A 22,758-nucleotide genomic window follows, 5' to 3' on the forward strand; every position below is an offset into this window, starting at 1 on the left:
TAGGAACAAAGGTATTGTGCGTTGGACTAGAAGAAAAGTAAGGGGAGATTTCAAAAAAGGTGGCATCTGTAAAGATAAAATATTTGTTAGTAGTGGGATCATAGCATTTGTAAGCTTTTTGAAGTCGAGAATAGCCGAGAAAGACATATTTAATTGATTTGGATTGGCGTTTGTCTTTACTAGGGGTATGATCATGAACAAAATATATACATCTAAAAACTCGCAGAGACAACTAGTTAGAGGATTAGAAAGAGAACCAAATGAGAACTCTAATGCTACAAAACAAAGGAATGCATATGGTTGATCAAGTAGTAGGCAGTAAGAACCGCCTCACCCCAAAAACACAGTGAAATATTATGATGTATGGGTAAGGTATGGGCAGTTTCAATCAAATACCGATTTTTTCGCTCGATAATACCATTTTGTTGAGGAGTATGGACACAATAAGTCTGGTGAGTAATACCCTGAGTAGACAATAATGATAAAAAGTGGAAAAACTGAAACAGGTAGAGTCGATCACTTATCTTCTTAATATTAACTCCTCGCCTAGGTCTTCAAACAGCAGAAAGAGTGATGCGCAAAGCACCAAAATTGAAGGATCTGTTTGTCAATAGCCGATTGACCAAGATGAATGTCGGAGTTGCAATCGCCGTTAGGCTATCATCCTGTCCGAGAATAATTATCGCCGCCTCCTCTTCATCTTCTAAGGTTAGCATAGTAAGTCAAGAGTTCATTTGCAAAACGAACCCGTCACGCGACGGAGAGGAAGAAGCAACAGCTACTGTCCTACTAATGATTTTGTATAGTAAAATCAGGTCATTATAAAAAACATAAAATTGATTCAAAAAAAAAAACATAAAAAGAGAGAGAGATTGGGTCCTCAGCCTGGAAACGGAGCCCACTTCAGTAAACGGTGAAATTGGGCCGGCACCCTTTTGCCCTTAACAAATAACAAGTACATGCCGGCATGGTGCTCTGGGCCCCCACTTTTGGACCACTATTTTATGGCCCCACTATTTTTTTTTTCCTTAATAGCTATAAAATTATGCTTAATCATCTTTTAAAATTTAGTCATCCGAACCTAACGTGGGGGCCCAGGTTCGGGTCCGAACCACATGTTTAAATACGTAAGAACGTTGGAGGGAACGAGAGATCCTGAATTGACAATAAACCCCTTGGTCTATTGTCATATTTACAGCCGAGTGAAGGATGTATGGGAAAAAATTTTATTTAATTTTTTAATTAGAAAAATATTTTTATTAATTTAATTTTTTAACATCTCAAACGTTAATAAAAATAAAAATTATTCTTAAAAAAAAATTCAGAACTTAAATTTAATTTCTACCTTAACCAATAAAATAAAAATAAATTTCAGAGGTCATAAATTAGTAAACCACTCATAATTAGCTATCTCTTGAATGAGATATTCTATCTGATTTGCCTAGTTGAGTGGGTGACAAGCAGTGGCACCGATTTAAGGTGCTGCTTAGTTAATTTGGGTTCTCTAATTAAACTTTAAGAGAGGATTACAGTGACTTTTCACTTAATCATGGCAATAATCAAGTAATTCATCTCCAAAAATTAGGAGATTCAGTCACTCATATTTATAATAATCGTGGTTTGTTTTGATTGGTTGGGCTAATTAGTTAATCATTTTCTGTTTATAGGTCATATAGAAAATTTGCCCATTAGCCTGTTGTTATTTCTATTTACAGTTTTTATTTCTTCTTCTGAAATTATCAACTGAAGTTCATTCTTCAAAATTTGTTATCAACTAGTGCTCTTTTGTTTGCTTGTAATAACGAAATTCCATCTTTTTTTAAAAATAATATTAAATAAAATATGTTAAAAAATTAAAATTAAATAAGAGTAATTTGAATCGTTGAAAAAAAATACACTAATTAAATAGCAAAATATATACTCACAGACTTAATCTGGCGGTAAGTGTATATGAATAAATCTGAAAATTATCATATTTTACTTCCAAATTTTTCGTCCCTTTTTCCTAATTTTTACTTTCTATTTAAAAAATAAAAAATAAAAAATAGTAAGATACAGGGCTCTATCCCTCTTTTTCTAAAAAAAAAAAAAAAATAGTAAGATACAGAAATATACCAAAATCAGAGAATGCATGAACATGATCATTATTATAATTAATTTACCTTAATTATTGAAAATCAACTTTTTCAAATAAATCATATTTTCAACATTAATTTCTTTTTTTTTTGTTTTAATTTCCATAATTAAAGGTGCAATTGTTAATAATCATCATCATTTACACGTCTATGTCTTTTTCATTTATTATTTATAAAGATAATCTCTCTAATTATGCTCGCATGCTTAGCCTATGCATGAGCGAAGGCCAACCACATCATCTCATTAATGGAAAAAAATTACATAAATTACCTTTTTTTATTTTATTAAAAAATTCAACGATTCTTTAAATATTTATTTTAATTTTTTATAAAATTTGTATTTAATTAATATAAAATTTAATATGCCTACACATTTATTGATTTATTTTTTGATATTTAAAATATTTTAAAAATTTAACCAATAAAAAATATTTTCCTAATCAAATGAAACTATTATATAAAAGTTTATAAATATAATAATATTGCTAAGTGGATAAAAACTATTTATTGAAAGTTGGAGGAAAATTGAAAACAGTATTTTATTTTACTTTTTTATCCCATAATAAAATTAATTTAATTTTTCTCAACAATCAAATTAAATTGATATGATTTGATTCGATTTGATGGATTTAAATTTTTAATAAATTATTTATTATTTATATTTTATTTTTTATATTTTAAAATATAATTAAAATATTTTAATTTTTATTGTGATTTAATCTCTTTATATTATTAAAATAATATACTATTATCACTAATAGATTTTATTTAATTTTTTTAATTTTTTTTAATAAAAAATAAATTGAACCAAACCGATATAATCAAAATTTTTAAAATTAAAATTCGAATCGAATCGAAATAAATAAAAAATCAAATCAAAATTTTAAATTAATTCAATTTAATTAATTTTTTAATTTAAACTGAATACTACTCACTCCTATCTCCCACGTATCTCCTACTAAAAAAACTTTGATCAAATTCTATTGATTCGTCACTAATAGAAAGACCGACTAAATTTTATTGACTTGTCACTAATAGAAAAATCAACTAAATTCTATAACGATAAAAATAATAATAGAGCCATGACTCAATCGTCACCTTTTGATTTGGTCATGATCATTAATTAGATCAAGACTACTTATACTTAAAATTCAAGTGTAATAAAAAGATTCATTCAATTTAGACTAATTAAGGCTCCATCACTTAATCGTTACCATTAAATACATAATCAATAAAAATTCTATAAATTTAGATAACCGTCGAATCAGTAAATTCTAAATTTTTTTAATTATAGACAATTAATATTATATTTTTATATTATAGGAAATCAAAAATTAATATTTAAAGTAGATAATTTTCTAAAACTTCTAATAATTTTCATTATACTCTAAAGTGTAAACAAATTTTATTATTAATTTGAGCTTCAAATTAGTTGTCATAAAATATCTGTTATAAAATATCAATCTCCTCGTTCTTATTTCTTTTGTAAATAATTTTTTTGGTCAAATGGTCAAAGAGCTCTTAATTGACATCAATGCTATATTCAACTAATCAATTACACGATTTATTGCTTATAAAAATAAAGAAAAATTACTTTTTAGTCCCTAAAGTTTAATGTAATAAATACTTTTGTCCCTCTATTTTGGCGATCCAACACTTAAGTCCCTCACTTTCTCTTCCGTCCAAATTCATAGTCCTTTCGTCCATTTAAACCGTTTGGTCAAAGAGTCAAAGGTAAGAGGTGATAATTTTTTCTAAAAATACCTTTCTCTCAATGTGAAATCTTTTTTTTTTTTCTTTTTCATATTTTCTCCAGTTGCAGAAATGGGTAGGAAGAAGAAGTTTTCATATTTTCTCCAGTTGCAGAAAGGGTAGGAAAAAGAAGAAAAAATAAGAAGAAGAATAAGAAGTTGCAGAAAGGGTAGAAAGAATAAAAAAAAGAAGAAGAAGAGGTATTTGGGTTTGGGTTTGGTGATTTTAAAATAGTGGGATTTTTAGTGAGGATTAATTTTGTCAATTTACATGTCCCAAACGGCTATTTTGGATGGAAGGACTACGAATTTAGACGGAAGAGAAAATGAGGGACTTAAGTGTTGGGTCGCCAAAATAGAGGGACAGAAGTGTTAATTACGTTAAATCTCAGGGACTAAAAAGTATTTTTTCCTAAAAAAATAAACATTTAATTGCATCTCAAAACTTTTATTCTTGCATATTTAGTTAATGTTAATTTATACATTTAATAAATTATTTAAATGACCTTTACCTTGATTTATCGACATTATAATTATATTTTTATTTGATTTAAATGTATTTTAATTAAATTAAAAAAATAAATAAATTATTTTTCTTCCGTTAAAAAAAATTCTTAACTTTTGAAGGATGAAAAAAGAAATGTTAACTAAATAAAAATAATTTTTATATTTCATGGAAATTTTAAATTTTTTAATTGAATTATTCTATCTAAATAAGGCCTAAAAAAATCAGGAAAAATTGTAAATCCAATATAAGAATTTATAATAAACTTATAAGAAAAAATTATGACAATAAAAATAGAATAAACAAGCGGCAAATATGGGGAAAAAAAAAATCCCATTTGGCAGCCAAATATAATCAGAAAAAAATGACTAGGATATTACAGGTGATGTGAGTTGACGACAAACTCAGTAGGTCCAACTGTGAAATGAAAAGGAACTTTTGCCACGTGGCAAAAGTTTAGAGAACTAAAGATCCATAGCTTCTATGAATATTTGATTGATTCCTTTGCTCTGTTTTTTAAGATGAAGGTGACATTTCATTTCTTTAAGAAAATGAAATTGCACTTCTACATTTTTCTATTTCTCTTACTTTGCCAAATCCTTTTGGGAATATATATATATAAATAATTTTTTTTTTTAAATGAAAATTTTTATATTAAAAATAATTAAATGTTAAAGTAAAAATATAGAATATATAATTAAATAAAAAAATCTATCTATATATATTTATAATTTCTTCAGATATAAATTAACAAATTATTTATAATATCTCAATCAAATTAATATTATAAAATAATAAATTAAATTAAAAAATAAAAAAGGGGGTAAAATTAGCGCTTCAGTTACTTTACCCGCAAAAATGTAAACCGTCCCGCTGACAAAACCGGGAGGTTCGGAACCAGGTTCGTTGAGAGAGCTTTTCCCCCTTCAAAATTAGACACAGAGAAAGAAAGAGAAACTGAGAGAAAGTGAGAGAAAATCTTACCAAAAATCTCCATTATCTTTCTCTCTCTGTCTCTGTAACGCAAACCTGCCATCTATACCTTCAGATAGATCTCAATAAGACCATACATCTTTTTCTCCGTCTCTTAAGAGTACATATATAGATAGATATTGCTACAAAAATATCACATATATACATATGCAAATTCCCGGTTTGTGAATTTTGGAGATTTGGGTTTTTTGAGGGTTAAATGGGATATATAAAAACAGGGATTTCTGAAACAGGATCTTCCTTTTAGAGGGTGAATTTTGTTTGTTGGAGAAAATGGCAACAGAGCAAGCATTGCCTTTCTCTGTTGTTTCTGTCGTGGAAGAAATTCTTCAACAGCATGAGACTTGGGCTAGATCAAGAGGAATTAATTTGGCTTCAAGAAAAGCTGACGAAGCTTGTATGATCAAGATAATCTTTTTCTTCATTTCTTGTCACCTTTTCGTTTTGTTTCTTATTTTTTCCCTTTTCTTGTCCACACTTTGGTTGATTTTGGTTTTTTCTTATTGTTTTTGGATGCTTGCAAATTAAAATTTTTTTATAGCCATACTCTTTGCTGGTTTCTTTCAATATCCAATCTTGGATTTAAGCTGTTGAATTTTCTAATTAGCTGGTTGATTTTCACGAATATGTTGGCATGTGGAATTGAGTGTTAAATCTTGTAGTAGTGACAGGATTCCCCTTATTTAGCCTTGAAATTTGAGTTTCTGTATTGCATTTTCCATGGATAATCATTTAAGCTGTGCGTGTACTTGTCACTTCTGGCAAGAAAAAAAGGTTTTTGAATGGTGGTTGTTCCTTGTGTTTAGACTTCGGAGTTGGGAGGAATGTAATTGTTAACATTTGGTTGCAAAGAAGAATAAAAATTTCATGTTGCCGGCTTATTTTGCAGCCCTTAGAAGGTATGAAGCAGCTGGGTGGCTTCGAAAAATGATTGAAGTTCTTGGGGGTAAAGATTTTCCTTCAGAGCCCTCAGAAGAAGAATTCCTGCTTCGTTTGCGAAGTGGGATAATTTTGTGCAATGTCATTAACAAGGTTCAACCTGGAGCAGTGCCAAAGGTATGATTAACCTGGTTTTTACCTGTTTTCGCTTTAATTACATAATTGCATGATTTTTATGAGATTCGGTGGAATTGTTGCCTGGAATTTGGCAGGTCGTGGAAGGCCCTTGTGATTCAATTGCGGTTCCTGATGGTGCACCTCTATCTGCATTTCAGTATTTTGAAAACGTTAGGAACTTCCTTGTGGCTGTGGAGGAAATGGGACTTCCAAATTTTGAAGCCTCTGATCTGGGAGAGGTGAGAGCTGAAGTGAAAAGGAAGGGAAAATTCTTGAAAATGCCATGCCAATTTCCTATCAGCTTGTGAAAGTTGTCTTTTTCTAGTGACATTGGTACATATCTTGAATTTTCAGGGAGGAAAGTCTGCAAGGGTTGTGAACTGCGTTTTAGCACTTAAATCATATAGTGAGTGGAAACAAAGTGGTGCAATTGGGACATGGAAATATGGTGGAAGTTTAAAAACCCAACACAGTGGGGCTGGAAAACCCTTCATGCGAAAAGCTACAGAACCTTTCATGAATTCCTTTTCACGGACCACATCTTTCCCCAGTGATGATCACTCTTTATATGGTGATCTTGGTCATGACCTCAATGAAGCAGTCAGTCAGCTTTTCTGTTTCTCAATGTTTTAGGTGATTGGTGACATAGTAAAACTAAAAGCATTTGCATTTGCATTCTATTTTGCAGGGTGCTTCTAGTTCCTTGCATATGCTAGTCCGTGCAGTTCTTTCCAATAAGAAGCAAGAAGAAATACCAAATGTAAGAATCATTGTTGTTAGACTGATTATTCTTTTAGATGGGTACGATCTGAGCCAACTTTTCAATATATATATTTATTGGTTTTAAATGTTAACTAAGGAATAATTTGTGGATACCAGGTTGTAGAATCTATGTTGAATAAAGTCATGGAGGAGTTTGAACGTCGGCTAGCAAGCCAACAAGAACTGGTGAGGAGCTTTGTTTCCCAAAATGTGAAATTGTCTTCCGTCTTTCCTGCTCTCTCTCTTCAGTTTTCACCTCTCAATTGTGATTAACGTGAAGCCTAGTTGTCTTGATATATAACTATTCTTTAAGCAATTTCTTAGTATTTTTGGTAATCTGACAGATGAAAACAACTGCAAACACAGCATCTAGCCCTGGCAAGTCTCTTGAAGTAACTTCTAGTGATACAAAGGTGTGGTTATTTCTTGCATGATCCCTAATTGAATAATGAATTTGCTAATTTGCAATATAATATAGAATGCAAGTAGAATGCAAATTCTGTCTTCAATGGGTGATTTTTTATTTTCAATTAATGCAATGGTTAAGATGGAAGAAGAAACTTCTACAGCAATCAAAGCAGAAGAAGCTTCCACAGAAACCACAACAGGAGAATGCTGTAATCAAAAGGATGACCATAAAGAGGAACCAAAAATTCAGTGTTTGAAGCAGCAAATGATGGTGCAGCAGCAAATACATATTCAGGTAATGTTCTGGTATCGTACCCATCTCAGATCTTTGAACCTTCCCACAATGGTTAATTAGTAAATATTTTGGTGCCTGTAGGAACTCAAACATACTCTTAACTCGACGAAAGCTGGAATGCAGTTTTTGCAGATTAAGTATCAGGAGGAGTTCAACAAATTGGGTAAAATTATTATTTTGTGCATTTTTCTAAAAATATTATTGGAAGAGGAATGGTTATATATCATTACCATTTCTTGCAACAGGCAAGCACTTGCATGGCCTAGCTCATGCTGCTTCAGGATATCAGAGAGTCCTTGAAGAAAACCACAAATTATACAATCAAGTTCAGGACCTAAAAGGTATTACTTGTCATTGGTGCAAAGTTTGGTTTAAAGGTTTGTCATCTTGGTTTAATAGTTATCACAAATTATTAGGAAATATTAGGGTATACTGCCGAGTTAGACCCTTCCTGCGTGGGCAAAACTGTTTCAGTATTGTGGATCATATAGAGGAAGGAAACATTACAATAATCACTCCCTCAAAATATGGGAAAGAGGGACGGAAATCATTTAATTTCAACAAAGTTTTTGGTCCTATGGCAACTCAAGGTATGTAAGGCTCCATTTTGCTTCTTTTTTAATATGCATTTGTTACTTTAATTGACTTTTGTTCTTTAACTTTTTTCTGCTTATTATTCACTGCAGAGGAAGTATTTAAGGACACTCAGCCTTTGATTCGGTCAGTTCTTGATGGCTACAATGTTTGTATATTTGCATATGGGCAGACAGGATCAGGGAAAACTTACACTATGGTGAGAGGATACATCATATCACTAGTGAAATCATATAGCTACAAGATGATTCATTATAAATCATTAGTTAGTTTTGTGTTTTTTTGTCTCTTTTTCTTTACAGCCTTTTGACAGATGAAATAACTTTTGCTTGCTCATCTCATTTAATAATCCAGAGTGGCCCCAATGAACTTACAGAAGAGAGCCAAGGTGTAAACTATAGGGCATTGAGTGATCTATTTCTTCTCTCAGATCAAAGGAAAGAAACTTTTCGCTATGAAATCTCAGTCCAGATGCTAGAGATTTACAATGAGCAAGTGAGGGATCTCCTTGCAAGTGTTGGTATAAATAGAAGATATCCTTATTATATTAATTTTGTTTGTTAATACTTATGTGTATTGCAATGCTACCCTGCATCCTACTTGTGTTCTTAACTCCGGCATACATTAGAAATCCGCAACAGTTCTCAGAATGGGATTAATGTACCTGATGCAACCCAACTTGCTGTGTCCTCAACAGCTGATGTCATAAATTTGATGAACATTGGGCATAGGAATCGTGCAGTGAGTGCTACAGCAATGAACGACCGAAGCAGTCGTTCCCATAGGTGCAACAAATTTTCCAGTAAAAGCTTTATGTTTGATTATGCTTAATTAGTCGAAATCATAGGTGCAGCTGATATTTCTGCTAGTCAGATGTTATGCTTAATAAATATTAATTTATAGTGGAAAAATATTTGCAGCTGCCTGACAGTTCATGTCCAAGGGAAAAACCTCACATCTGGAGCAGTGATTCATGGTTCTATGCATCTAGTTGACCTAGCAGGAAGCGAACGGGTTGACAAATCTGAGGTGACTGGAGATAGATTGAAGGAAGCGCAACATATCAACAAATCACTTTCTGCTTTAGGAGATGTAATATCCTCCCTTGCTCAAAAAAGTTCTCATGTGCCCTACAGGAACAGTAAACTCACTCAACTACTCCAAGATTCACTTGGTAAGATAAACCAAATACACCCACTTTTTCTTCTTCAGTATAATATTTTTCTAAGATTGCTTCGGGTTCCCATAACCATCAGGAGGACAGGCCAAGACTCTCATGTTTGTCCACATAAGTCCTGAACATGAAGCTCTTGGAGAAACAATTAGTACACTTAAATTTGCTGAACGGGTTGCCACAGTTGAGCTTGGTGCCGCTCGAGTTAATAAGGATAGTTCTGAGGTGAAGGAGTTAAAAGAGCAGGTTCTTACTCCTCCATAATAGATGCTGTTCATTTTTCCTGATAAGGTTCATTGTATAAGAAAATGATGGGTCTAAACCACCATAACAGCTCTGCACGTTGTCTATTATGCTTGGACTATATGTTGCATTCAGAAATATAGTGAGCATTTTTTCCAATATGTCCTCAGATTGCCACCCTTAAGGCAGCCTTAGCTAGGAAAGAGGGAGGCTCAGAGAACTCACAAAATTCTCAATCCAGCTCCCCAGAAAGACTTAGGATGAAGCCAGGCGGACATTCTGGTTCTCAACATAGTTGGCAAGGAGCTGGAGATAACAGTAACAGGCAATCACTGGATGCTGCTGCCAGTAGCATAGAGGTAAATTATCCGCAACAGCAGAAACTGATTATCTGAAAAAATTTTGCTTATCAAGTAATAGTTCCAAAGCATGAAATTTTTGCTTATATTTGTGTTTAGATGAGGAGTAATTCTTCATCTACCTCGGGAAGACGAAGCTTGGATCTCAATGATTTGCAGACAAAGTCACCTTTTTGGCCACCCGTTGGCAGTCCTGCACAGAATGGAAAAGAGGATGATAAAGAATCAGCCTCTGGTGACTGGGTAGATAAGGTCATGGTGAATAGGTATGACAATGGAGGTGGAGAGGAAAATCTTCTGGGACAATGGGAACTAGATAGCAGACAATTGCCTGAGCCATTTTATCAGGGCTATAATCGAGATCCTTCGAAGATTTACCCAGAACAACCTTGTAATAATAAAAATCCTACTTCAAATAATAAGGACAACCGAGAATTTGATGCACAGAGTCGTCGGTTTGAGGTTATATCCACTGATTCTGATGAGCTTGAGATCACATCAAGTGAGTGTTCTGAGCCAGACTTGCTATGGCAATCTAATCTTCCTAGACTGAGTGGCATTCCCAATGGGTTGGGATCTAAGCCAAGGAAGATTAATGTTAAGGCAATAAGGAGACCAGAAATCAAGTAAGTTGCTTTTCACTTGCAGAGAATGCTGCTGTGTTCTCTGATTGGCAACCTCAGTAAGAAAATTTTCTTTGCTATTACTGATCTTTCCCTTATCTTGCAGGAGTTTGATTCCATCACTGATTCCTTCTCCATCAAAGAAAGCAAATGGGGTCAGTCCTGTCAAAAGCAAGCCTGTAAGACATCCATTTACTGCTGATGTGAAGAGGAAAACTGCCTTTGGAAAGTGAGAATTCTACCATCATTTGCTGGAGGAGGTGGCCATATGTTTTTTTTTTTTTTAAAATTATTTTATAATACCCTTTTTGTGTATTTACCATTATCACTTAGTTTTAGAGAAAGAGCAGGGAGAAAGATTGCTGATCTCGATTTGCTAATACGGGGGGTTTTCCTCTTGTGATTTTTCCTCTTCTTTTTTTTTGTTGTCCTCTTTTTACATTTGCATTTGCAGTTATTGTAAACAGAATGGGAATATGAAAAGGAAAGATAAAGAAATTGGATCATGAAATGTAATTTATTTTAGTTTCTGTTGCTATACATTTGTTGGCCTTTGCTGCCTGTGGTTTCTAGAGAAGCAGTTGTTCCAGAGTCATTTGATTTGATCTCTTCCATGGTGCCATTCATCCTTCCGTCTCTGCATGTGCAAGATCTCCTCCTCACAACCAAATTACAAAAAAAAAAAAAAAAAGAAGATAACCCGCATCAAAATTATGCCATTAGAACTCAAGAGAAAAAAAGAAACTTGAGGTGATAAAGAAACCTCAAGAAGGCAGCTATGAAAGGACTTTGGAAAAGAAGTGGAAGGAGAGAGAAGATAGAGGACTGGAAACCACAAGACTGTTGACACCATGCTCGTTCCTGGAGATATCAAATCCAACCATAACCTAGCATAACACACTTCTGCACCAAACAAATAAAAATCAGCCCAAAGACAAGCTCAAATCATATACAGGTCTGCTCAACCGCTGAACACTTTCTCATCTCTTAAAGCTGAGAAAATAAAATAAAAAAATTATCTGTAATCCTGCTTAGGAGGTATGGAGGAGAAATCCACTCACCGGGATGACCACGCCAAAGGTCGTCATTCCCACCAAACCACAAGAAAGATATGTCACTTAAAAATCAAACAGAGAAAATTATAGAAACTTTCAGGTTTACTAATCAAAATTAAGATAAATAATGAGTTTTTATTAAAATTTTCACAGAAATGAACATACCCAGATTAACACTTGAACAAACTTTTGTATTTATTTTTAAATAATAATACATTCAATTTTATAAATTATTAAAAGATATTTTAAAAAGTTTTTAAAAATAAAAATAAAATTAAAATTACATAAAATTATAATATTCAATTACTATAGTTTTTGAAGTAATAATAATTTTGGAATAATTAAAAATAATAATAAAAATTATACAGCAGGAGTAATAATAACATCTATTTCCCTATATTTGATAATCTGAATTCATGAATAGAAAAAAAATTTAAAGTTAGGATCTCTCAATTGATAAAGGAGAGAGAAACTCTTTCTGATTTTCCTTCTCTTTACAGGGCAAGTCCCTTCTCCCTGTCATGACTGTCGGCTTTCCCAGGCTCCCAGCCTCTTAACATCGATGGTAGGTTTTAATAATTATAATTGCATTTATTTAAAAGTATTAAAATTTTAACTGAAAATTATTAATAAAAAATATTTTTTATATAAATTATTAATTAAAATATATGAGATTAAATAATAATTATATTTAAAATTTACATCATTTAAATTAATTTTTAATTAAATTCAAATATTTTTAATATAAATAAAATTTTTACCTTAATTTTCATGAGTATTCTATTCGTTTAGGTTTCTAGCTGATGCATAGGAACAACCATTTATATCAGATTTACATACTTTCTAGCATCTGGTATTGGAGTTATCTCCGAACATTTACAAATCAGTGGGGCAAGCGAGTGACATCCACTTGCTTGGGGGAATACCTGTCAACCTTTCCAGCTGGGGTCCGGACCCATCCAAATCAGTGGCTAAACCGCTCCGTAAGCTATGGGCCCCACTAGCACATGGCCACGTCCACAATTGCCTGCCCTTTTTGATGTTGGATTGGACTTATTCATTAATTCCTAGGCAAATTCCGAAAGCTTTACAAATGGTTTCCAGATTTGGAGATTTATAATTTTTATCCCTACTTGCTTTTCTTCCCTTCTTCTTCATTTGCCCCTACTCTTTTCTTTTCATTACAACTATACCCTTTAGATTTATATTTTTTAAAAATAAAATTTCTATAAGTTAAAAAAATTGAATTTTTTTATTTTAAATAAAATAATCACTGGAAAGAAAACAATCTATTGAAATAAATTATATAATAGAAAAATAAAGAGAATAGATTGTGTGTCATAATCATCTAGTGGCCTTATCTCTAATAAAAAAGAATACAGCTGGCTTTTATAAAAAGTCTAAATTTTTGATTAAGCAATTGCTTATCTTAATTAGCTTAATTATGCCATTATCATGACCCACCAACTTTTTGCTAACTAATCCCTCTTATTTTCATATTTGCGAGGGAGCACAAGTATTCTATGTGCATTGACATCCATGTACACTTCCATTAAAAGTCAACTTCCCTTAAATGACCTTTTTAGACATTATCATTTAATTTAAATTATGATCATTAACGACAATTTAAATTTTTTGTTAATAAAATGAAAATTCAGTGAATATGTTTACTGGTAAAAATATAAGAATTAATAAAACGCTTTATTTAATAAAATAAATACATTAAATCCCTAATTATAAAATCTAAATGAATAAAACGGGGGGCAAAAGGGTAAATAGAACAAAAGAAAAATCCGAAAAAAGGAAAAGGAGCGAGTTTCATCTATAATATCGAATGGGAGATTAGATTAGGACATAACAGGTCATAATCAGAAAGGTGCTTGTCCGAAAATCAGCTCCAAGACACACAGCAAAGCAAAACCCGCGTCTCCATATCTCTAGATTTCTCCACCAATCAAAATCACTGATACATCTGTGAGTCACTCTCTCTCTCTCTCTCTCTTCCTCTTCTCCACATTAGGGCTTTTTCTTCTCATCTCACTTTCTTCAACTTAAATCTTCTGGTATTTCAGCAAAATGGATTGGCTTTAGATCACTTATCGTCAATGCTGGATCTGTTGAGGCCTCTTCATGTTTCAACTGTGAGTTTTCTTGGTTTCTAATGGCTCTCTTTTTCATACATTTTTGTTCTGTTCTCTAATGCCATTTTTTAGATTATTTTATTCTCATTCTAAGTATAATTGAAGTTCTATTTGTTGAGATTTCTGTAATTTTGCCAAGGAACTTTGCCTGGTCAATTCTGATGGATTAAGCTTTTTCATTTTCACTCGGGTTACTTCCCTCAACATTTTGGATTGAATTCTTTGATTCCTTCTTTGTTTCTGTTTCTCCTCTGTAAATTGCATGTTAATGATTTTTTTTGGGTAATGAATTAAAATGGAGCAAAATTAGGTCAAACTGTGGGATTTCTTGTGATTGTCTTGATTGACATGGGGAATTGTGAGTTTTTCGGATTGGCTACTTTTTCAGCATGTATTTATATAGGCTATTGGGCTCTCATACTTGGTCTATCACATTAACGATTGGCTAAATGCCTAAATCTAGAGAAAACTAGAAACAATGATATTATTGAAATAAATAAATAAAATTGAGTGATTTTGTTAACACATTGAAATTCAGTGATTAATTTTCGTGACCATGAGCAAAAATCACCTCTACTCTAGCTTTGTTTTTTCCTGGCTGTCATAATTATTTTAATGAACTGCTTTCTAGAATCACGAACTCAGATATGGCATGGTGTTTTTTTTTTTTTCCCTGTTTTGAGTGATAAATAGATGACTTCATATACTAAGGTTCTTGTCGATTCTTCTGGTGTTGAGAAATTCATGGAAATATTCTCTTGAAATTTTGGTTTTCCCTTATTTAAAGATCTCCTTGCATTTTTCATTAGTCATTAAGTGGTTAAATATTTTAATTGTACTGGATTGAAATGTAAAGGGTACATGATTTAAGACATGAAGGTGAACGTTATTCACTTGCTTATTGAGTATGAATAGGGTTTTGGCACTGGGGTTGTGGAATGTTGACACCTAAACTGCCATGAGCCAGGCTGAAGTATCAAGGATGACGTCCCCTCTCGTTCCACTTGGGACCTTGATTGGTCGTGAGCTTAGGAACGAGAAGGTTGAGAAACCTTTTGTGAAGTATGGACAAGCTGCTTTGGCTAAGAAGGGAGAGGATTACTTTCTGATAAAACCTGACTGCCAGAGAATTCCTGGGGATTCATCAACAACATTTTCTGTCTTTGCGGTACAACTTTTTTTTTTGTTGCATTATATTGTATTTCCTACCTTTTCTCAACAATTAGATGTAGAATTATTTAAACATTACTGTAATTTAGGCCCTTGAGAATTCGTACATGGATTTGATTTTGGTACTTTTTCTATAGGAACTCATTATATTGGTATTCTTGACAGATTTTTGATGGACATAATGGTATATCAGCTGCCATATTTACTAAGGAGAAGTTATTAGATAACGTTTTGAGTGCAATTCCCCAGGAAGTCAGTCGGGAAGAGTGGCTTCAAGCCCTTCCTCGAGCATTAGTAGCTGGTTTTGTGAAAACTGACATAGAATTTCAGCAGAGAAGTATGAATCCATATTCCTATGTGTATTACTTCAATTTTCTTTTTGGCATTTGAGCTTACTGTTCTTTCAAGTTTTGATACAATGGCAGGGGAAACTTCTGGGACAACTGTGACATTCGTTGTGATAGATGGGTGGACTGTGACTGTTGCTTCTGTAGGGGATTCAAGGTGCATCTTGGACATCCAGGGGGGTGTAGTTTCACTCTTGACAGTTGATCACAGGTTAGAAGAGAATGCAGAAGAGAGGGAGCGTGTAACTGCAAGTGGGGGTGAAGTAGGAAGGCTCAATGTTTTTGGAGGAAACGAGGTAAAACACAATCATTGTCTGTCATATGCAAATTGTTGCAGGGGAATTTTTATCATATCCCATCTCCTTCCACTTTCTCCTGCATTTTCCTTTGTTACAATGGCTCAATATCTCAATGGTGTAGGTTGGTCCCTTGCGCTGCTGGCCAGGTGGATTATGTCTTTCTAGGTCAATTGGAGATACAGATGTTGGAGAATTTATTGTTCCGATACCGCATGTCAAGCAAGTGAAGGTGGTGTCAATTTCTCTTGTTCATGATGGATTTATCACTTTTCTTTCATTATTTGTGAAATTTTAAATTTATGGAAATTCTTTTCCGGTTATTTAGCTATCAAGTGCTGGAGGAAGGCTCATTATTGCTTCGGATGGTATCTGGGATGCATTATCTTCTGATATGGCTGCAAAGTGTTGTCGGGGTTTACCTGCTGAGCTTGCTGCCAAGTTGGTGGTTAAGGTCATATCTTGTTATGGGTCCAGTCTTGTATTATGTTTGTCATTTGTTTCTCTTAATAATAGTTATTTCTCCTTCTCTGTAGGAGGCATTAAGGTCAAGAGGGCTGAAGGATGATACAACATGCCTTGTTGTTGATATTATCCCATCTGACGTTCCTGTCTTACCTTCTATACCAAGGAAGAAACAAAACGTGCTTAGTTCACTTCTATTTGGAAAGAAATCTCTAAATTCTGTGAGCAAAGCAACAAATAAACTTTCTGCTGTTGGTGTGGTAGAAGAGTTGTTTGAAGAGGGTTCTGCTATGCTTGCAGAAAGGTTTGTCAAGTTCATCTGATACTTGTCAGAGCCTTTGCATTTTGGCTGTTTAGTAAATAGCCTATTTGAGAAGTGTGTAAAAAAGAATAAAGGCTGGCTCTTTGCTAAATGAGGACCTTATTTTCTGCTGTGTTGTCCAGATGCTTTAATTTGCTGCTTATACCAGAATAGGAACTAGGAGCGTAGAAGTTTGGTCTTGATGATGCATTTCTACAGTATTAGTCTCTCTAACTTTCATAATTAAAATGCAGGTTGGGTAAAGATTTTCCTTCAAACACAAACTCTGGGCTATACAGATGTGCTGTATGCCAAGTCGATCAAAACCCCACTGACGGTTTATCAGTAAACTCAGGGTCTTTTTTTTCACCTGGATCAAAGCCTTGGGAAGGCCCTTTCCTTTGCCCTAACTGTCAAAAAAAGAAAGATGCCATGGAAGGGAAAATTCCAAGCAGACCTACAGTGATTGCATAGTAAATCATCTGGTAACAGAGTAAATATTTATATATTTTTTTGGCTGGAAGTGGGAGCATGCATGCTGGTTTTTTGCTTTCTGTTACTGATTGTAATAGATGTATAAGAAATGAGGTAGAGATATAGTTCCTAGGTGTTTTGTTTTACAACCGGTTGTGTCAATTCTGGTTTTTCCCAGCTTTTGTTAAACTGACAGAGAACAGAGATGTGACCTGATAGATATGTTTGTGATAGTTTGATTGCTAACAGCTTGAAGTTGTAAGTAAAAAATGAAGCTTGCATAGTGATGTGCTCATCGCAGCAGCTTCTTAATTGTGACCAATCCAAGTGGAAAGATTGCATATGTGCCTTTTTACCTATTGTTCAGATACAATGTATTAAGACAACAAACGACTTTGGAGACGGCTTTCTAAAGTTGTTACTTATCGTTCATCGTGTCCAGTCCAAGTGGAACACTGCAGCCTCTGCAAATGATAAATGGCCTCTATTGAACGCAAGAAACTTCTTCGGCCAGTTTGTGAAATTCCGGGACTCGATAAAATTATAGGTGAGATTTGTAGAGGTGCCTTCTTCCTTTTTACGGTGAAGGGATTTGTTTGCTTCGTATTATTAACTTATGGTAATTCCTAATATTGAGGGGGCATCCAGTATACAGCTGAATATTCACAAGGAATTAGTTATTATAAGTTGTGTAGTAGATAAGTAGTCAGTGTCATGCTTCATTTTGCCATGTTGCGCCATGTTGACATGACACATCATGTGGTATGACATTAGTAAGACACTTGATGGATAATTAATAAGAGTTTTTTTTTTATGAAGAGCATATATTTTAAAAATAGTTATTTGATTTTATTTTGAATGATGTATTTGATCATATTTAAATTATAATTATTGTTACAAAATTTTATTTTATTTTATTTTTCTATTTTTATTTTATATAACATGATATATCCAAATTTAAATCCATATCTCCATAATTTATAGAAAGTTGACAACACAATGATATATACCCATTTCTAGCACCCGTTCCTGAGTCCAAAAGTAACAAAGATGTCATGAAAATGTAGAATTATGTACAGAGTTTCAACTTTTAACACTAGAAGGCTATTCAGAGGAACCTTCGTCATGGAGCTCACGTTTTGATGCCTGTGACGTGATTATCAGACATGGCATACGAGCTTCCAACTGGTGAAACTGTATCTATAAGCATTTCAGCAATGTGTGGCATTGGCTAATGGCCCAACAGCCATCAAGATCCTGGCCAGGTGACTTGAGCTAGGCATTGCATTGCCTATGCAAACATGAAAGTCAGGCGTTTGTGGATTCTCGGTTGCTTATTTATTTATTTATTTTTTCCAATTCACGGCCTTGGCTTCTGGAGGCAGATGTATGTACGACATTAATTATTGTAAAAGCATCTTCTACACCATCAAGTGTCTCCAAGGGTGCCGACTTTTACAAATTCGCAAAGAGAAAAGGAAGCTAGCAGCGGTAGATCGAACTAGAAACTTATTTGCTGATGAGTGACAATTGTATTTTCTTCGCTATGTTGGCTTCATGGAATTTTGTCATTTTGAACGGAAAAATTGATGCAACGATGATTATATTACTTAACGTGGCAGTCCTTGCGGCCCCTTTCCGATTTGGATATAAAACGGGAATTGAATTGAATTTGATAGATTTTTTAAACATTAATTGAAAATAATATATACATTTTTATATATATCTATAAATTTTATTAAATGATATTATACACATATATAAAATTCTAAATTATATATTAAATATAAAATCAAAGTGAGTCTAATGACTTTGTTGCGACTAAAGTTAAAGTATCAAACTTGCAAAATTTTAAAATAAAAGTAATTAAAACTACCCTGAGCTATTGCCCATTCTTCTTTCACTAATTTATTGCATTCTTTTGAGGGAAAAAAAAAATTATTGTAACAATTTTCATGATTCGCTTTTCTTTTTAGGCTAATGATTAGATACGAATCCACAATATTTGATTTTGAAATGATAAACAGCAGTTGGATCAACTTAGTCCATGAGAAAATGATAGAAACAGATAATTGTTCTCTAATTAAATGGAAAAAAGACCCATAACAGCAACAATTAGAAAGGAAAATTAAGATGAACGAAGCGCACCACAAGTAGTACCATGAAAGCACATTATCGAAACACAATGACTCTAAAATGACAAATTTGGAGGCACCCATTGCAGCTCAATGCCATAGTTCCATGCATCCACTGGATCTCCAGGCTTCAAATCCACAACAGATGTATAAGCTGTGCACCCTCCAACCCTGATCCTAATCCTATATTGGGTCATTGATGCATCTTTCAAGAAATGGCAACAAAGGGTATCTTTGCATCCACTTCCCCTCTCCTCTGCCTCATACTCCTTACAATAACTTGTTGATGAGCAGTTCAATGGTGATAACAGAATATTTTCAGAACAGTTAAATAACAAGACAGTATTGTGAGTAGAAATATTGAAAGGCAAGTTCTCAGCAAGCTTTAACCCTCCAAAAGCAAGATCAGCAGAGTAACATGTGTTTTTCTGTATCATGGGAGGCTCTATGATAAGCTTATAAGCACTAGGGTTAATGCTCAGGATCTTGTAATAAAACCCTTCAGAGGACAGGAATTCTAGGACGCCATTGTTGCAGTAGATTCTGTACCTAGGATCTCCACAAGTGTCATCTGTGCTTAGTGGGTATGGGACTTCCATGCTACCACATTTAGGGCAAGCATCAAGAGCTGACACTTGGAATAATAACCCCATCAAAAAATATATCAAAAACATTTTCAATCTGGTGTTGGGAAGGCAGAAGAGGAAAGGAAAGATTCTATGGAGCGAGAAAGCCAATAGCTAGAAGTCCTATTTATAGAAAAACTCGCCCCAAAGTTACATGAAAACGAGCCGATCACCCATTTAACTGCTGCTAATATAATAATGGATTCCTATGTGGAATGTTTCTAAGTGCATTATCAGTGATCCAACTCTCGCCAGACAAGTCAGTGTCTCAGATACCTTAACTGCACTGCCTTTCACTAATTGTAGAAGGTCGTATAGGACATGGAGGTTATCATTGATTAAGCAGTACAGGATTCTGCATGAACCAAGAAGCTGATTAGCCAAATTTTATATAAAAAATATGAATATAAAATTGTATCATTTCCTTTTTTTTTTCAGTGTTTTGGCTATGAATCGTGCATCCATCAATCCCTCATCTGGGTTTAATATTATTTTATTGTTCTTCATTCACATGGAAACCAAATGTCACATTAATATATTTCTGAACTTTGAAATTGTTAACTAAAATCACAAGTAAACAGTGCAGCTTGTCCAAATTCTGAAAAAACATGAAAAAAAACTGAAAATTCTTATCCAATTTTGATAGTGACAGCGAATGAAAAGTATCTCCATTATCTTGTAGAAGTTGATAATCTATCAGGAGAAGAACCAAAGAAGTTCTTCCAAGATACACAGGTGCATCTTGTCCATGAACTCTTTGGCCAATAGGTGTTCAACATGCAAGGACTCAAGAACCTGGAATGACACCCACTTTCCTTCTTTAAAAAGCCGAGGTGCTCCAACTTCTGCATTAAATAATAAAAAATCATTTGGGTTGATCAAAAGAGGAAAGGACAAATCGGCAAGATGACCTAAGTTGGCAGGGAGAATATTAACCACGTTTTAATATATTTTTTAAAATTAATAAATTAATTAGTAAGTTTAAAATTAAATAATCATTTTTTATAAATACTATTTAATATATCTATTTTAGTAAAATTTATTCTCTTATTGTTTAAAAATTGGATTAATAAATCTTTATATTTTCATTTGGTCTATTCTTTATTTTCACTGTATAGTTTATTATCAATTTTTCTATTAATTAGTTGATGTATTCAAATTTTAAATAAGAGAGAAATTATCAATATTAATGGTAAATAGTAAATAAAAATATAATGATGAACTTATAATTTTTTTTTAAAATAAATTAATTTCATTAGAATAGGGAAATTAAATAATTATTTATTTTTTTAAATAAAATAATTATTTACTTAAACCATTAAGAAAAAACTTTGGAGAGAGAAAAAATCTTAAACTTTGAATGGAATCTAGAAATTATAACTATTTTGAGTTATGTCATCACGGGTGACGTAAGCAAAAGATTTAATAAATTGGTTAATATAAACCCAAACCTAATTTTCATCACTTAAAATTAGTTAATCAAAATTGTACGGCCAACCAGCTCCATCTATCCGACTTTTAGCAATGGCCTTGGCGGTATATGAGATAGACATGGCTGGAAACCGAATCCGAAACGGATCGATTAAATTTAAAATTAAATTGATTAATTAATTTTAATTTTTAAATTAAATTGAAATTGGATTGATTGAATTAATTAATTAATTTTAATTTTTGAATCGAATTAAAATCTTAAGCTAAAGAAATTGATTACTATTTTTGTTTCTGTGAATCAGAATTAAAATTTATATGATTTTTTTTTCCTAAAAAATAATTTCAATGAAATGAGATGGAGGAATAAAATCTAAAAAAAACTACAAACATGAACCGACCCGAAAAGCTTAAATACAATAGGAACTAAACCTAACAAACTTGGAGCCTTAGAGAGATCCGGATAAGATCCGAATCAGGAACTCTTCTATCAGCTAGAAGAACAAGAACTAAGATCCAAGCTAGACTAACCGCGAAGACAGATCAGGCATGCACATGCGGTGGGAAAATTCCTCTTTGTTTCACTTTAAATAATGATAATTATCTTTCCTAAAATTTAAAAACATTAAAATAAATTTTAAAAAATTATTGAAATAATTGGAATATCCATAATAATATTTGAGATAGAAGAGAAGCTGATTTCTCCCACTCAATATTTAAAGGGTCCGAGATATCTTTAACTTTTCTGTAATTTCAACCCAAAGGAAAACCATGATAGTCCTCGGCTATAACTAAGGTTTCCCTCAAACTCAAGTATGGGGAAGTTGATCTATCAAATTAATTTTCACCTCATCAAGAAGAGGAGTTGATCACCGAATCTCAACGCAAATACTCTGAGTATTTTTATTACAAAGTGTGTTAAATCGCACATTAATCGTGGAAAGGAGTAATATGATTCTTAATGAGTTATAGACACTTTTTTTCTTAGAGCTATCTTTTGGAATGAGTCACGCATCAATAAAATTTTGAGCATGAGGAAAAGAATATATATTAGCTAGCTTAAAACTAGTAAATAATTTAGGTTAACTATTTTGGTTTAATCGGGATATAGATTCAAAACTTATTTAGAATAGTTTGTCTGGAATTCATTATGCAGATATCTGCTGCTTTCTTAGTTTCTTCCCTGCATATTGGCTGGATAAGTTTATCTTTCATTTCATCGGTGACTTTTGTTAGAAATTCCTCGTAAATTCTTCATATTTTCTGTACAAGAAGTGGAAAATAGTTTTTGAAAGTATTCCAAGGCACTCGCGTTACCATCAAAAGAATACCGCCAGTTCAATTCATCATCCCTGAGACCATAAATGAAGTTGCTTCTCCTGCTGTGGACCACCTTTGCATGGAAAAAACTTGTAGTATATT

At 33.0% G+C, this 22,758-nt stretch overlaps 3 protein-coding genes and 1 long non-coding RNA gene across 7 annotated transcripts; 2 read left to right on the forward strand and 2 right to left on the reverse strand.

Moving 5' to 3' along the window:
* Positions 1 to 5,340: 5,340 nt before the first annotated feature.
* LOC110620523 (kinesin-like protein KIN-14G) lies at positions 5,341 to 11,404 on the forward strand. The gene is made up of 19 exons (XM_021764296.2): positions 5,341 to 5,781; positions 6,274 to 6,440; positions 6,536 to 6,679; positions 6,795 to 7,040; positions 7,129 to 7,200; positions 7,320 to 7,388; positions 7,547 to 7,615; positions 7,750 to 7,905; positions 7,987 to 8,068; positions 8,151 to 8,246; positions 8,322 to 8,495; positions 8,592 to 8,698; positions 8,854 to 9,032; positions 9,123 to 9,284; positions 9,420 to 9,673; positions 9,756 to 9,919; positions 10,087 to 10,275; positions 10,375 to 10,901; positions 11,005 to 11,404. Exons 1-19 carry the CDS (start codon positions 5,658 to 5,660, stop codon positions 11,129 to 11,131), a joined length of 3,108 nt encoding a protein of 1,035 aa, XP_021619988.1. The 5' UTR covers positions 5,341 to 5,657; the 3' UTR covers positions 11,132 to 11,404.
* On the reverse strand, positions 11,389 to 12,218 carry LOC110620524. Its single transcript, XR_002488832.2, has 2 exons — positions 11,960 to 12,218; positions 11,389 to 11,801 (listed from the first exon to the last, which is right to left on the reverse strand). It is a non-coding gene; the product is annotated as an uncharacterized LOC110620524 (long non-coding RNA).
* A 1,561-nt stretch (positions 12,219 to 13,779) lies between these two features.
* On the forward strand, positions 13,780 to 17,469 carry LOC110621188 (probable protein phosphatase 2C 5). Of its 4 annotated transcripts, none has more exons than XM_021765340.2 (9): positions 13,780 to 13,927; positions 14,026 to 14,094; positions 15,062 to 15,262; positions 15,430 to 15,601; positions 15,690 to 15,907; positions 16,032 to 16,139; positions 16,236 to 16,361; positions 16,444 to 16,676; positions 16,928 to 17,469. In XM_021765340.2, exons 2-9 carry the CDS (start codon positions 14,059 to 14,061, stop codon positions 17,145 to 17,147), a joined length of 1,314 nt encoding a protein of 437 aa, XP_021621032.1. In that variant the 5' UTR covers positions 13,780 to 13,927; positions 14,026 to 14,058; the 3' UTR covers positions 17,148 to 17,469. The 4 variants fall into 4 exon arrangements, with proteins under 4 accessions (XP_021621032.1, XP_043815168.1, XP_021621031.1 ...); XM_043959233.1 differs by having other exon boundaries at positions 13,847 to 13,927; positions 15,010 to 15,262; XM_021765339.2 differs by lacking the exon at positions 13,780 to 13,927 and having other exon boundaries at positions 13,934 to 14,094.
* Positions 17,470 to 19,134: 1,665 nt separating this feature from the next.
* On the reverse strand, positions 19,135 to 20,060 carry LOC110620082 (wall-associated receptor kinase-like 20). The gene has a single exon (XM_021763660.2). It carries the CDS (start codon positions 19,954 to 19,956, stop codon positions 19,339 to 19,341), a length of 618 nt encoding a protein of 205 aa, XP_021619352.1. The 5' UTR covers positions 19,957 to 20,060; the 3' UTR covers positions 19,135 to 19,338.
* Positions 20,061 to 22,758: the final 2,698 nt, after the last annotated feature.

Source organism: Manihot esculenta, chromosome 8 (assembly GCF_001659605.2).
Source record: "Manihot esculenta cultivar AM560-2 chromosome 8, M.esculenta_v8, whole genome shotgun sequence".
Classification (NCBI taxonomy): Eukaryota; Viridiplantae; Streptophyta; class Magnoliopsida; order Malpighiales; family Euphorbiaceae; genus Manihot; species Manihot esculenta.

Coding starts and splice junctions, on each gene's coding strand:
- LOC110620523 (XM_021764296.2), top strand. CDS start 5,658: ATGGCAACAGAGCAAGCATTGCCTTTCTCTGTTGTTTCTGTCGTGGAA. Junction 9,285..9,419: donor CGAAGCAGTCGTTCCCATAG/GTGCAACAAATT, acceptor AAATATTTGCAG/CTGCCTGACAGTTCATGTCC. Junction 10,902..11,004: donor ATAAGGAGACCAGAAATCAA/GTAAGTTGCTTT, acceptor CTTATCTTGCAG/GAGTTTGATTCCATCACTGA.
- LOC110620082 (XM_021763660.2), bottom strand. CDS start 19,956: ATGTTTTTGATATATTTTTTGATGGGGTTATTATTCCAAGTGTCAGCT.
- LOC110621188 (XM_021765340.2), top strand. CDS start 14,059: ATGCTGGATCTGTTGAGGCCTCTTCATGTTTCAACT. Junction 15,908..16,031: donor ATGTTTTTGGAGGAAACGAG/GTAAAACACAAT, acceptor TCAATGGTGTAG/GTTGGTCCCTTGCGCTGCTG. Junction 16,140..16,235: donor CGCATGTCAAGCAAGTGAAG/GTGGTGTCAATT, acceptor CCGGTTATTTAG/CTATCAAGTGCTGGAGGAAG.